Raw genomic sequence first — 13,555 nt, forward strand, 5'->3', positions numbered from 1 at the left:
TATTTATTTAAAGATTACACAGTCCTGTTTTTGATGAAGGTGATGAAGACTTGCACCCTTCACACAAAGATTTGTCCCTTAAACCCCAGTCATGTTCCAGAGCAACAGAAAGGCCTCCTCCATGCCCCACAGTGACAGTGGAAGAATGAAAGAGTTACCACAAAGGAGGACATTGTTATTTTTGGCATTTCCACAGCAGAGAAGCCAAAATTTTGGTAAAAAAAAAAAAAAAGGAACATAATGGCACTTAGTTTTTTTCCATTTAGGAGGGAAAACAGGAAGCAGCTCCTCCCTGCATCGCTGCAAAGCCCAAGAGTGGATGTGTGTGTCGAACAGCATTGATGCGAAAAGCTGTGTGTGGAAGTGTGTGTTTTGGTTTGTAGGATGTCCTGTTTGTTCTGTTGGACTAAATCGCTTCTTAAAAAAAGTCAACTTTTAGCCTTTTGTCCTTGACACTTGCCAACCTTCTTCCTTCCAGACAGATGCTGGTTGAAACCATTAGTCAACCCATATCATCCCATTAAGACCATCCACAACATGTGGGTGGTACCGATTACTGTGACTGCTGATAAAAATCTAACTGATGCTGACTTTTCTAGCTTCTAGCTCCTGAAATTGTGATGATGACAACTTTATCTTCTTTTGGCTACAGATTTTTTTTGGTTCTGTACTTTTGGCCCTTTCTGATTGTCACTTTCTATTTTCCCTCCTCACTTCCAATCATTTCCTTTCTAACTCTCCTGAAACTTAAACCTCTCTGCACCTGCCTGGCTAACTTGATCCTTCTCCCTGGTCTATGTGTCGCTTTTCTTGTCTGGTCCTTGACCTCTGGCTCATGTTTGTGCCCCATTGACCTCTTACCCCTCTCTCTTGCTCCTTGCTGCTTGCCTCGCATTTGTTTGCCGCAGGACACTGGCTGGACTCTTCACATATGGGGAACATACAGAGCCCAGTTAAACCAGACTACAGTAAGTCCTAAAAGCACTTTTCTTTTTAAATGTTGAGTTTTCTTTCTTTTCCTGTCTTTCTTGGCAAACTCCTCTGTCACCTGCTCCACTTAGTTATGCACTCACATTTCCAAACACACACTCGGATAACATTCTAGGAAGAGTCAGATTGGGAAGTGTTTGAATGCATCAAGTCTTGCAGGCGTCTCCCAGTGTGTTCTGTTGCCAGTGGAAAATGATGGGGTTGTTCCATCCAGTAATAGAGTTCATCTTACTTGAGTGACAGCAGTCGCGTTTCCAGCTGAAATATTATAAAGCTATGTTGGGATTACAAAACCGTTCATCTTCACCAGCTAGTACTTGCAACATAGGTTCCACTATTTAATTTGAGCATTTTGTAATTTTAGCCTCACACAGATGGCTCGTCCCAATACAAACCAGCTGTTTTTACCTAATCACTACAACACCAGTATGAAGCCACGCTCTGTTATACACAGTGGTGGGTTTTGATGCTTATATTGCAGGCAGCGGGTGAGCATAAAGAGGGTAGCTGAATAAGGAAGCCCGTATTTATTCCCAAGAGTTCCCCAGAGGGCAATGAGTGGACTTGGAAGACAGAGTAGTTTGGCTGGCAACCAGCACAAAGTTTAGGCAGCAGGATCCTGTCTACGTGAGCAAAGATGGAAAAAAGGATATGTTGTAAAAGAGACAAAGACTAAGAAATAACAGCTCATTTCTTATGACAAGAATAAGGAACATTAATTTTATAGGATTTTTTAAGCGGCTATTAGAGCTGTGTGGTTTTGGCCTTGTCCTTGTAGATTCTGGCTTCTTTTTTTAGCATTTCGGATGGTGCTAGGATGATGCCGTGGGTGCTGCCTTGGGGGTTGAAGGTCAAACCTAATGCGACTGGACTTTAAAGGCCAGGCCAGATTCACTGCTCAATCAAGTCTTTGTCTTCTGGAAAGGCCTCTACGTGTTCACAGGGGCCCGTTGCACAAAGCTGCCACAGTTCTACTGAACAGCTTCAATGGCAAAATATGTTGGGGAATAAAGAGAATGGAATGCTTTTTTTTCCACACTAATTTTTTTTCCCCATCCTACCCATTATGTCTGACAGCTACATCATCTCTGACGGTAGTGGAGCTCGACGAGGGGTTTCCCCCTCGTACTTAGCAAAATGAAGCTTGGAGTGAAAGAGCCGCTCGTTAGCAGCAGTTCCACACTTGTCAGTTGGTAACGTCACAACCGACAAGTTCAGAGAGAGTAGGGGCCACGAGCTGCCGTTGACCTGGCAGTGAGGACCCACTAAAGTGATTAAATTATGCAGGTCAAATGAGACACTTTGATGTATAACTTTGATGTCGCCCGTCTTTTGGTTTCCCATTCAGGCCTAACAATTGCGCCTATAAATCTGACAGTAACAGCCTGTAAAGCATGCGCTCTGGCAGCCTGCCCGGATGTTCTAATGCCTGAAGTTCTGTCGATGCACGTTCACCTCGCTGTGTGTCTTTGTAGACGGGTTTAGTTTGTCATAAATGAGGCTTTTCCTCAGGAGGAATAGCGTTGCCATTCAGTACCGAAGACAGGGTAGCATCAGTGGGAAAAAATATCCTCAACCACAAGCACAAAATCTTTTCACTTTCATTAAAATATGACGAATGTCCGCTATCAGTTTCCAACGGTGATATGTATTGAGCAAAGCACCATGGGAAGGGTAACATTATCAGAGTGTTTGTATTGTGTCAGCCTGGTGTGTATATATATTTGTGCACATTTGCTTTGCACATATTTGGGCATGCATGTTCGTAGCTAACTAGAGGATCAGCAGATGCCTTCTTAGACCATGAGTCTAGTGGCAAGTAGCATCTCACTGCAACAAAGAGGACAAATATTGACTTCCTCCTTAAACCTACAGTGCCAGTCGTAAGTCAGAGCCTGGCAGCCCCGTCCTAACAAAGTGTTGGCAGGACTGTGAGAAGAGGGCACCCTGCAAGCTTGGGCTGTTTGAGATTTCATAGGCTAAGCCTGTGACATTAGAATAAGAATTACACAGACATATGACTTGATAATATCCATAAAGCTAAATGAGATGTTTTATAGCTAGTTATATGTAGAATTTGAAACTTGACACTGGTTCAAAGTCCTGTCTTGAATTGAAAAATAAAATAATTGAATCTAATCTTTTTTTGGGGGGGGGGGGCACAGTTCAATGGAAAATTGTGATGTAATAATCCCAATGCTCAAAAGTCTTGTGGCACAGCTGACCCTTTATGATAGAAGGCTAATGAGATGAACAATGGTATGCAAAAAGATGTGTGCTACATCAAGGTTTAGTAGTTAATGTGTAAACCCTCCATGCCTTTATTTTAAAGGGTGTTATTGCAAAAAGGAGTGCAGTTTGTGGCTGGTTGCTCTCCAGTGAATTTAAATAAATCGGCATGACATCATGATTCATTACACAAAGCACCTTTTTACAGTCTGTCCCACTTCTGTAGTGCATGGGTGGAGCTTGTTGTATGTATGGCAAGATTAAAAAGAATAGGATTTTATTTTCACAGTAGGAAAAGTCATTGAGGCCAGGTCGGTGGTGGAGTGGTTAGTGCTGCACCTCACAGCTAGAAGGTCCCAGGTTTGACTCTACCTGCCGGCTGCAGCATTTCTGGGTGGAGCTTGCATGTCCTCCCCACGCTTGCTTGAGTTTTCTCTGGGTGGTCCCGTTTCTCTCCACAGTCCAAAGACGTGAATGTGAGTGTGACTGGTTGTCTGTCAGTCTGTATGCCTCTTTGTTGTTGTGTTGTGTACCTTGCTGCAGTAAATTAAAATTACTCTGATGTGATTTCCCTTAATTGCCTGACATTCCAACCTAGTTAAAGCAATGAGAACCTATTGCAGCTTCTTTTTAATTCGTTTCTGAAAAGGATGTGCTTTATGTTTGACCACTTGGCCTGTAGGTTTACTCACAAGCTAACATAGCATGATATAATTCATGCTGCACCCTCCTTCACTGCTCACCTACCTGCCTGATGCAAATGACTCGGTACATGTGAAGGGAAATGCTAAGGCCTCCTTCCAAAGGATGCTCTTCTTTTTCCTCTGTAGCTGCTGGCATGGTAGTCACGCTGACTCATTTATTTACAGTGCCTTCCAACTCTATGGAATCATTAATATTCTGGTGCAGGAGGTCTGGCCCTTGTGTTTTGGCTGACAGTCGCCAAGTTTGGGTTTGAATGTTTGCACTGATTGGATTTTAAACAGTGTATTCAGTTCTGTTTGCAACAAGTGACTTTATCAGCTTCTGTCTGCCAATGTTTGAATTTGTCTCCATGCCCTGATCCAGAAAAAGATTTGCAGAGAGGTTACATGCTTAGACGATGCCATTTCATGCTTACACCCATTAGATCCAACATTAAGTTGATAACGCTTAGCCATAGTTGGAAGTACAGGTGCCACAAATGCTGGCCATGAATGACAACAGTTGAAACACAAAGTACATTGTAGCTAAAGTGCCTATGCTGACCCCACCTTGTGACTTAGAAATAAGTTACAAGTCTTACCAATGTCTTAATGTCATATACCAGAGGACACCGAACAGAGGTCTTACGGAGGCTTAAGGGGTCCAAGCTGTTTTTTGCCGAAGAGATGACCCAATAGAATATGACAGGTTATTTTTTTGCTGATCTGTGTATATTCGAGTGTCTCAATGTGTCCCTTTTGGTACGGCCTATGCGTGTATGTGCAATGCGGCAGTTGTTGGTTTTAGCACAAATCCAACCACAACTGCGATATTGAAATAGACCCCATAATTTGTAGATGGTACTAAGCCACAGTCATGCTTTTCAGTATAAATACTCCTAAACTTTTAACCAAAGGCTTATCCTTTGGGGAATCATTCTCAGTATCCCAGCATCACATTGCCTTTATTATGTTTAGCAACTGGCTGGCTTACTTCTACTTTTCTACTGATTGATTCTTGATGTTAATGCTGCGCCTGTGGTCATTGTCGGCAGTTGTGGTTTAGCTGACAGCTTCTCCTCCCTTTCTGCCTTTCTAGTTTATTACAGAGCTCTCGTCAACTTCACCGACTCCCTCGTCTATGGCCCTGAGCTTGAGGACATCTTCTCTCCAGCCTTTAGTGAGATCTCTGAAGCAGTGGTGGACACGGTATGTCTTGTTCCCTTATGGTAAACTCTGAGTAAGTAGTCAGGTACGGTAAGCTAAGGCTGCCTTATAAGGATCAGGCGAGGGAGTTGTGATTTGGATGATTTAAGTATGTTTGACCTTATGTCTAAAAATAAGACCCAGACGTGTTTATTCCAGCTTAACTGAGTCTGCTTTTCTCTTTACAGCTGGAGTCGGATTACAACAGGATTCAAGGTCTCCAGACTGTCAACGTGGTCCTCATTAAGTAAGAACAAATGTCCTTTTTGCCACGTTTTTGACACCCAAGGTAGTTGCCCTGCAGCCGTTTGCCGCTGCCGCCTGGGCATCTTACTCTGGCCAGGTGATATTTTCTTTCTCTTTTTTCCAAACTGCACAAGACCAAGCGTGCATGGTTGTGTAGTCACTATCTCAGCAGAAGGGAGTAAATTCTGTATCCAAAAAAAACAAACCTCTCTCTCTTAAGATCTCTCTACCTGCCGCACGCTAGCCTGATCATGAATTTCCTTCTTCCTTTTCAGGAAGGTCATAAGAGACGATGGCGTTGACGTGTTTGTGGAGCTGGATGTGGGTTCTGAGAACAACAGCAACGACAAAGAGATCCGGAGTGTGCTGTACAACGTGGTGAAGGAGGGAGCTATTGCTTCCTATGTCACATCGGTCCAGGGCTTCCAGTTCCGAAGGCTCGGGGAAGGTAAATCCACCACTTTAACCGGTCCATAGCAACCACCCTACTCAAGATTTCGCTGTTGTTCCCAGCACATTATGTTCCCAGCACAATAGGCAGTATCCTTAACAATTCCTTCTAATTTCTAGCTGAACCTCTGCCCCCAGGCGATCATTTAGCAGTGCCAGGTTTGTACTCTGCCATGCCTGCTGCATGGTAACTGAGCTCACTGTGCTATGGAAACAGAAGGGATACTGTAGTGACACGAGAAAGACAATTTCCTTTCTTGTGATGCCAACATTTTATAATTACCTTTACATAATTATCGTGTGTAACTTCTGAGTGTGCTCGGTGCAAAAGAAAGCCTATGCATGGCATGAGTCCTCGGTTTGTCACAGTATATAAAATATGCTTTTAAGGTACAAAAGTTACTCCAAATCCAACAATAATAATAACTTCATCCTACTCGAGGTCCCATCTATCTGCTGCATCCAGACTGTCTCTCCATCAGTTTAGTCTGTCTTTTAGTCTAGTTTGTCTGTTTATTCTTTAGTTTGTGTGTCTTGTGTAGTCTGTCTGGTCTATCTTTATAGTCAGTTTAGGGCAGGGATTCTCAATCCAGGTCCTCATCTGGCCCTGCCCTGCTTGTTTTCTTACTATCTGGGCCCTACACAGTGGCCATTACCTAGAGCTGGTGTTCCAGCCAATCAGCAGTGTTAGTTGCAGTGATAGTGTAGCGATAGTTGAAAAACGAGCAGCGCAGCAGTCTTTGAGGACCAGGATTGAGAATCCCTGGTCTAGGTTAGTTTTGTGTATTTGTGTAGTCTGTCAAAGTCATATTTATCTGCCAGTGTAGTTACGATTCATCCCTGGCCACTTAGGTCCACCTACTTAAGTCTGTATCCAATGCAGTTTGTCTGTTAGGACCATACAAACTACACTAAACCTATAGCTTTCACTAGAGTGGACTTGTCTAGTCTGTCGAGTCTACACTGTGTGTCTCTCTAGTCTGTCCTCACCCTGTCTTGTTTGTGTTTTTGTCTGGTCGTCAAGCCTAAATTGTTTGTTTAATTTAGTGTTGTCTAGTATGTGTAGTCCTAGGGTCTAGTCCATGTATTCTAGTTGTGCTTTTAGTCTAGTCTGCCCTCTTAAGCCTGTGTCTTATCTATTCTGTCCTGTCTATACCGTGTCTTTCTAGTCCATCTACACTGTGTATCTAATCCAGTCTGTCTAGTCTAGTCTTTCTAGTCCACCTAGTGTACTCTGCGTAACCTCTTATCTAATACAAAAGTAAATGCAAAACAAATATTAACTTTCATCGCAACTCGGAAGCCCAGGATGTTGCTTCTTGCCTAACTATCTTTTCTTTGTGCTGTGATATAACACTAGAGATTATTGGCTTCACTTTAGCCTTGGCTTGCGTGTGTTTGATCCTCCAACCCTCTTCCCCTCTGCATTTCTCCTAGTAACCCCAAGCATCAGACCCTGCATGCCTGATGAGTACAGGTGTGGTGATGGGACATGTATCCCAATGGAATACCAGTGTGACAACAGACCAGACTGCAGAGACATGAGTGATGAGATCGATTGTGGTGAGTGGCTTCAGTTTGACTGACCGGCTGGCGTGTTGTAACATGGTTAACTAGAGCATGAAATACTGTCTGAATGATGGGATATATTGTTTCTGTTATCTATCCACATTTGTGGAGTTTAATCGGAATTTTGTTTTAGGTGTAAGCCCGCCTCTCCCTCCAGTCTTTACTGCTGCTCCCACCACAACAACCACCACCACTACCACCAGGAAGCCCCCGCGTCCACCAAGCCCACCCGGACCCTGCAGAGCAGACCAAGCCACATGCCAGAGCGGAGAGTGTATCTCTCGAGACTATCTCTGTGACGGAGAGAGGGACTGTTCGGACGGGAGCGATGAGTTCAGATGTGGTGAGTCCATGTGCATGTGCACGCAATTAGACAACAATGTATGCTCCAAATAACCACTTACCTTCTTACAGGTACGCCGTCTCCCTGTGAACCCAATGAGTTCAAGTGTAAAAATGGTCGCTGTGCTCTCAAGCTTTGGCGTTGTGATGGAGACAATGACTGTGAGGATAACTCAGATGAAACAGACTGCCGTAAGTATTTTTCATTTGGAAGTCTGTGTCACTGTCTAGCAGAGTTGGGTAAGAAGATCAATACACCTGCCATGTCTGCAAGTTGTCAAATGAGACATAGTGTCATTTGTTGAATGTTGTCTCGACCTTTTTATATTACTCTAAGCAAGAAAGCGAATAAGTGGAGTCGTATGCTTTCTGTCCGTAAATTAATTAAAGTGTAAATCTTCTATTTTTTCCTAACTACAGCCACCAAGGGCCCTGGGGACAGGTGTGCTCCTGAGCAGTTTGAATGCCTGAGCGATCGCACCTGCATCCCTGCTAGTTACCAGTGTGATGAGGAGCCAGACTGCCCTGACCGCTCCGATGAATACGGATGCAGTAAGTCCCATAACGGAGAACTGTCTGCTGCACTCTGTTCTTACAAGCTGTCTGTCTCTCTCATGCACATTTGACTCTTTTGCTTCTCACCTTTTTCTCACCTTTTTCTAATTTGCTATAAACCAGGCCTCATCTAAGACACAGAGCTTTTTGTGCACCATCCACTCCACAGAACTGAAATTCAATTTTCTGTCTATAGCAAAGAGTTGTATTTCTTCTGACTCAAGAGCTTCACTGGGTCTCCAAATTCCAGACACGTCCCTTTTGGTACATGTGCATTTTTATGGGATGTTCTAATCCTTTTGATACTTTTCAGCTCCTCCCTCTGTGACAAGCCCACCTGAAGAGTCCGTTCAGGCAGCACGGGGGGCAACAGTGACTTTCACTTGTCAGGCTGTTGGAGTGCCAACACCCATCATCTCCTGGAGACTCAACTGGGGGCACATTCCTATCAGCAGCAGGTGGGTTTGATGAGAAATTCTCCACGGTTTTCATAATCAGTAGAAATGATTTAGTATTTAAATTTTATAAGAATGCTGCCTGAATAATTTAAAAAAATCGAAAAATTTTAAAATATTATTAATTCCCTCGTCGTCCACGAACCACAGGGTCAGTGGTTGGATCCCCGGTCCTGGCTATAAGATGAAGTGTCCCTGGGCAAGACACTGAACAACCCACTCCCATCCCCAGCTGTGCACTGCTGGTCCAAGCCTGGTAGAAATGGGGGAGGGTTGCGTCAGGCAGGGCATCTGTTGTAAATCATGTTGCCAAATCAACATGCGGACAATGATCCGCTGTTGCGACCCTGAACTCACAGGATAAGCTGAAAAGGACAAAAAAAATCAAATGAAAATAATGAAATTCCCTCTTTTCATTTGACACCAAAATGTTGACACATTTCTTGGATCAATGTTTCAACGCTTTGTTCGATTTTATTTTGGCCTTTTGATTTTGTTTTCAAAAGTATTGGTGAACTCCAACAATTCCTGTTTGGTGTGTGCGTGCGCGTGTGTGTGAGACAAGATATACTCAGACTAGTTCGAGTTAGAAGGAGTAGGGTTCCTGTTACGGTCCTGCTGATTTCCTGCTAATTTGTTGTATATTTCTATGTTCCCAGGATCTCTATGACCAGCGAGAATGGCCGGGGCACCCTCACCATCCGTGAGGTGAAGGAGGCTGACCAGGGGGCATATACCTGTGAGGCCATCAATGCTAAGGGCCTTGTGTTTGGTATCCCGGACGGAGTGTTAACTCTCATAACCAATCCAAATCCAGGTGCTGACATTTCATCATTACCCAGGGCCCCAAACATTACGAAACTAAATTCTGACTAAAGTTCTAACTCAACATTTGTCCTGTGTCTTATCTTGTTCTTTCCAGATAACTGCCCTGATGGACACTTCAGTGTGAAGGGCCGCTGTGTGTCCTGCTTCTGTGCTGGAATCACCAAAAATTGCAAGAGCTCCGGTCGCTATCGCCACCAGATCCACCTTCGTTTTACTAAGGAGGAGGACTTCAAAGGCACTGGAACCATTGATTCAGATATCTTTATTAGTCCTAACATTTTGACCATGCATGCAAGGTAAAACAGGCTAAGTAAATTATTTCTATTTCCAGGAGTGAATGTCAGCTACCCATTCAGGCCAGGCACCCCACCTCCTCTCTCCTCCACTCAGCTCCTCATTAACCCTGAGCTGGAAGAGTTCCAGCTCGTTGACCTTTCACGCCGTTTCCTCAACCTGGACTCTTTCTGGACCTTGCCTCGCCAGTTCCTGGGCAATAAGGTAAAGAGTCTTTGGCATGTTTTACAGTATTTCCTTTGTTTCGTATAACATCTCTACATGCTCAATTTTCCATCTGCTTTTAGATTGACTCCTATGGAGGTTCCCTGAAGTACAAGGTGCGGTATACATTGGCTCGCGGTCTGACTGAGCCTGTAGAAAAGCCGGACGTGATGCTGGTTGGAAATGAACGCAGGCTTGTGTATCGCAGAGGCAGCAGCACACCTGCCCAAGTGGTCAGCCAGAAAGAGATCATATTTACTGAAGTAAGGGAAATAAAAATGCTGATTTTACACAGTGGCATACACTACAATATTGTTAACAATACACTTAAGAGCAGACATATAACACCAAATTTTACAATGACAAACATTTTACAGATGAATATTAATATTTTAGGATAAATGGCAGCACTCTAATGGCCGTCCTGTGAGCCGGGAGGAGCTGCTGATGACATTAGCCAACCTGGACAGCATCAGCATCCGCGTCAACTATGACAACCACATGGTCAGTGTGGGACTCAGTGACATCGTCATGGATACCACCAATGTAGAGTTTAGCACCCAGGGTCATGCTAAGGAAGTTGAGGAGTGCAGGTAAGAACAAAATGCCAAAGTTACCATCTCGTGAGGTGGAGAGAGGTGGGAGCTTCTTACAAGCCATCACTCAGCAGTCTCCTACATTCAAGTCAAGATTCAAACAACTTTATTAATCGTAGGGGGAATTTGCTTTGCCTTGTTACAGCTGCTCTCTGCTCAAGAAAACGGAGAGTTTATTAACAGTGAAGACTTCTACACAATAATTGAATAATATTCATATAAGCATTGAGTGCCTGTCAGAACTTTTGCAAGTTCAGAGTAAATGTGTAAATGTATTTTGAGAAGTAGATTTGTGCCAGTACATAAAATTTGAGCATCTCTGGTTCAATACTGGGCCAAGAACCAAATGATGTATGTATTGTATTACCCTCCACTATAAACTAATCTAATAACAGGCAAAATGCACTGAAAAACCAAAAAATGTACTACTGTGGGGCTTTAGTCAGCTGTTTTTATTTACATTATTAAGAAAATTTGTGGTTTGTGTACAATTTGTGGTATCGTAACTTTGTCTGTCATTGTTCACATCAAAGCAAATGTGTTGATTTATTATTCCCAGATGTCCTCCAGGATATTCAGGCCTGTCCTGTGAAATGTGCTCCTCTGGTTTTGAGCGTGTCCCTGGTGGCTCCTATCTTGGCACCTGTGCTGGCTGTAACTGTAATGGACATGCACGTGCCTGTGATCCAATCAGTGGACACTGTCTGGTAAAAGCTAACTTCTTTTTGGATGTCGATAATGTATGATAAATTAGAATTCACTGATAAAAACACTTTGAAATTTGATAATGTTATTGAGAGCTTAGAAAGAAAGTGCCAAAATAAGTATATTTGTTTTTTAAATAATTGACAATGTGCCATCGGCTTGACATTTGTTTGTAGGCCAACCCAGAAATTATCCTCTTCCTTCTTCCCTTGACAGAAGGTCAATGAGATTTTTCCATTGACATTTGGTTTATTGTTGTATAGACATTACTACCAGTAAACTTCCCATTTGTAATTTGATTTAGCGGACTAACCTCTTCTAAAGCAGCTTTTATTCTAGTAGTGACCCGATCTAGCTTGTAATCACAAGTTACGGACTCAACCCAACGCTGTAAAAATACATTGAGTAGATGAGTCCGTTTATTTTGTAGACAACCTCTATAGTCTCATTTAGCCATTTGATAGCAGCCAACATTTTTAATACACACAAAGGTTGAAAAAAAAACAAACCACAGACTTTTTTACAGGTTTTTAACAAAAAAAATAAAAAACCTGATAGACCAAAATGATGCAAGCGAACTAAACAGTAACATAGGTCAGAATAAAGCACTGAAATGGCAGAACAGCAGCCGCCATCACATCTAAAGCTCAGTTAGTGCTGCATTTCAAGTGTTTTTAAATAATCCAAACACAAAATGAAATTTAAAAGTACATGCTAGAAAAAGTTGCATGCCATCACTGCTGCTGTTTCCCGGTTTTATTTTACTGTATTGTACTGCATCTGTCTGTGCATTGATTAGACGAACAAAATATAGTTCATTAGTTAACCAGCTGTTAGTTGATCAACTGATGGTAAATGTTCAAAGCTGGGACAAATAACCCTTTGCTCTATCTTCATTTAGCTTATTAACAACTCGGCAGAACAGCAAATATGTGTTTTGCGCATTGTTCAGTTGAATCTATTTTGAGTGACATCCTAGTGTGTTTTTCCTGCTACAGAGCTGCCAGCACAACACAGAAGGGCCTCAGTGTGACAAGTGTCGCCTCGGCTACTTTGGTGACCCGAGCCGAGGTCGCCCAGATGACTGCAAGCCCTGCCCCTGCCCGTACTCTGAGACCTCACGACGGTAAACTCACAAGCAGAAACACATCTGCTGTTAAAAAAAAAATAAGTTAACAGACGCATGCACATTCAAATTCCACCTCCACAGTATTACTGAGAATTGCATGACCTCTTTATCCCTGCAGGTTTTGATTCCTAAAAACTGTGCTCATTGTTGAGCATTGTTTGAGCAGCAACGTGCTAATCATTAACCCACTGCTGTAAATTTTATTGATGTGTGGCTGGCTCTTTTGTAGGTTCTCTGACACTTGCTTCTTGGACGTCGATCAACAGCCAACGTGTGATGCCTGCAGGCCCGGCTACACAGGCAGACGCTGTGAAAAGTGAGGACACTGATATCACTACTGTCTTTGCCTTTGGGCAGCACATGGTGGTGATACATCGGTGTTTAAGGAATATGGTTTAATCATTGAGGATTGATTGTGTCAAGCTATGTTTATGATAAAAGCTCAATCGTGTTCTAATTGGTTTTGTTCCCATGTTTCATGTCAGGTGTGCTCCTGGTTACCAGGGTAACCCCCTTCTGCCTGGTGGAAATTGTGTTCCTACCTGTGAGTATCAGTTCAACCACTGCACTGAAAGTTTTGAAATGCTCAGTTCTAGGAATGAAATTGACAGAGGCTGCACCTGCATTTTTTATTTTTTTTTTACCTTTCTACACTTTGGTCAGCCAGTGATCTGACCACTCCGAGGTCTTAACCTGTGTAATTTTTACCATCAGGGTTTCCCTGATGCTCCAATAGCCTTTAGTATGTGGTCATTGCTCAGGAATGCAGCGTTGTTGGAACACTCCCGAGTGCACTTTGCTCCTCATATGTCATCTTCTCTCCACTGCTGTCTCCCAGCAGCTGACTCAAGATGTGATAACAGAGGAACCATCAGCTCCAGCAGCAGGCCATGTAGCTGCAAGGTAAAGATGCAGAACTGCAAAGTGAAATACTAGGATTAAATTATTACCATCTATTGTTAAGTATGCACTTCATTTGTGATTTGTGAGGCTGACATGTCTTGCTGTTTTATTTTTTTCAGCTGTCATCTTTTATGAAAGAACAGAGCTTATCAGGCAGATGGATTACATATG

The 13,555-nt window shown here is 43.1% G+C and overlaps 1 protein-coding gene across 4 annotated transcripts in view; it reads left to right on the plus strand.

Moving 5' to 3' along the window:
• hspg2 (heparan sulfate proteoglycan 2) overlaps positions 1-13,555 on the plus strand; it is an 89,704-nt gene that overhangs the window by 35,618 nt on the left and 40,531 nt on the right. For 2 of the 4 annotated variants that reach the window (XM_067525592.1, XM_067525595.1), the window contains exons 4-22: positions 909-968; positions 5,002-5,111; positions 5,297-5,355; positions 5,630-5,802; positions 7,242-7,367; positions 7,507-7,716; positions 7,788-7,907; positions 8,136-8,267; positions 8,584-8,728; positions 9,385-9,542; positions 9,648-9,788; positions 9,885-10,051; positions 10,135-10,314; positions 10,448-10,644; positions 11,207-11,354; positions 12,351-12,478; positions 12,711-12,797; positions 12,967-13,025; positions 13,320-13,384. In XM_067525592.1, the coding sequence (XP_067381693.1) occupies positions 909-968; positions 5,002-5,111; positions 5,297-5,355; positions 5,630-5,802; positions 7,242-7,367; positions 7,507-7,716; positions 7,788-7,907; positions 8,136-8,267; positions 8,584-8,728; positions 9,385-9,542; positions 9,648-9,788; positions 9,885-10,051; positions 10,135-10,314; positions 10,448-10,644; positions 11,207-11,354; positions 12,351-12,478; positions 12,711-12,797; positions 12,967-13,025; positions 13,320-13,384 (2,465 nt within the window). The remainder of the gene's footprint in view (positions 1-908; positions 969-5,001; positions 5,112-5,296; positions 5,356-5,629; positions 5,803-7,241; positions 7,368-7,506; positions 7,717-7,787; positions 7,908-8,135; positions 8,268-8,583; positions 8,729-9,384; positions 9,543-9,647; positions 9,789-9,884; positions 10,052-10,134; positions 10,315-10,447; positions 10,645-11,206; positions 11,355-12,350; positions 12,479-12,710; positions 12,798-12,966; positions 13,026-13,319; positions 13,385-13,555) is intronic. The other 2 variants (XM_067525593.1, XM_067525594.1) reach the window with 2 other exon arrangements.

Source organism: Channa argus, chromosome 13 (genome assembly GCF_033026475.1).
Source record: "Channa argus isolate prfri chromosome 13, Channa argus male v1.0, whole genome shotgun sequence".
Lineage (NCBI taxonomy): Eukaryota > Metazoa > Chordata > Actinopteri > Anabantiformes > Channidae > Channa > Channa argus.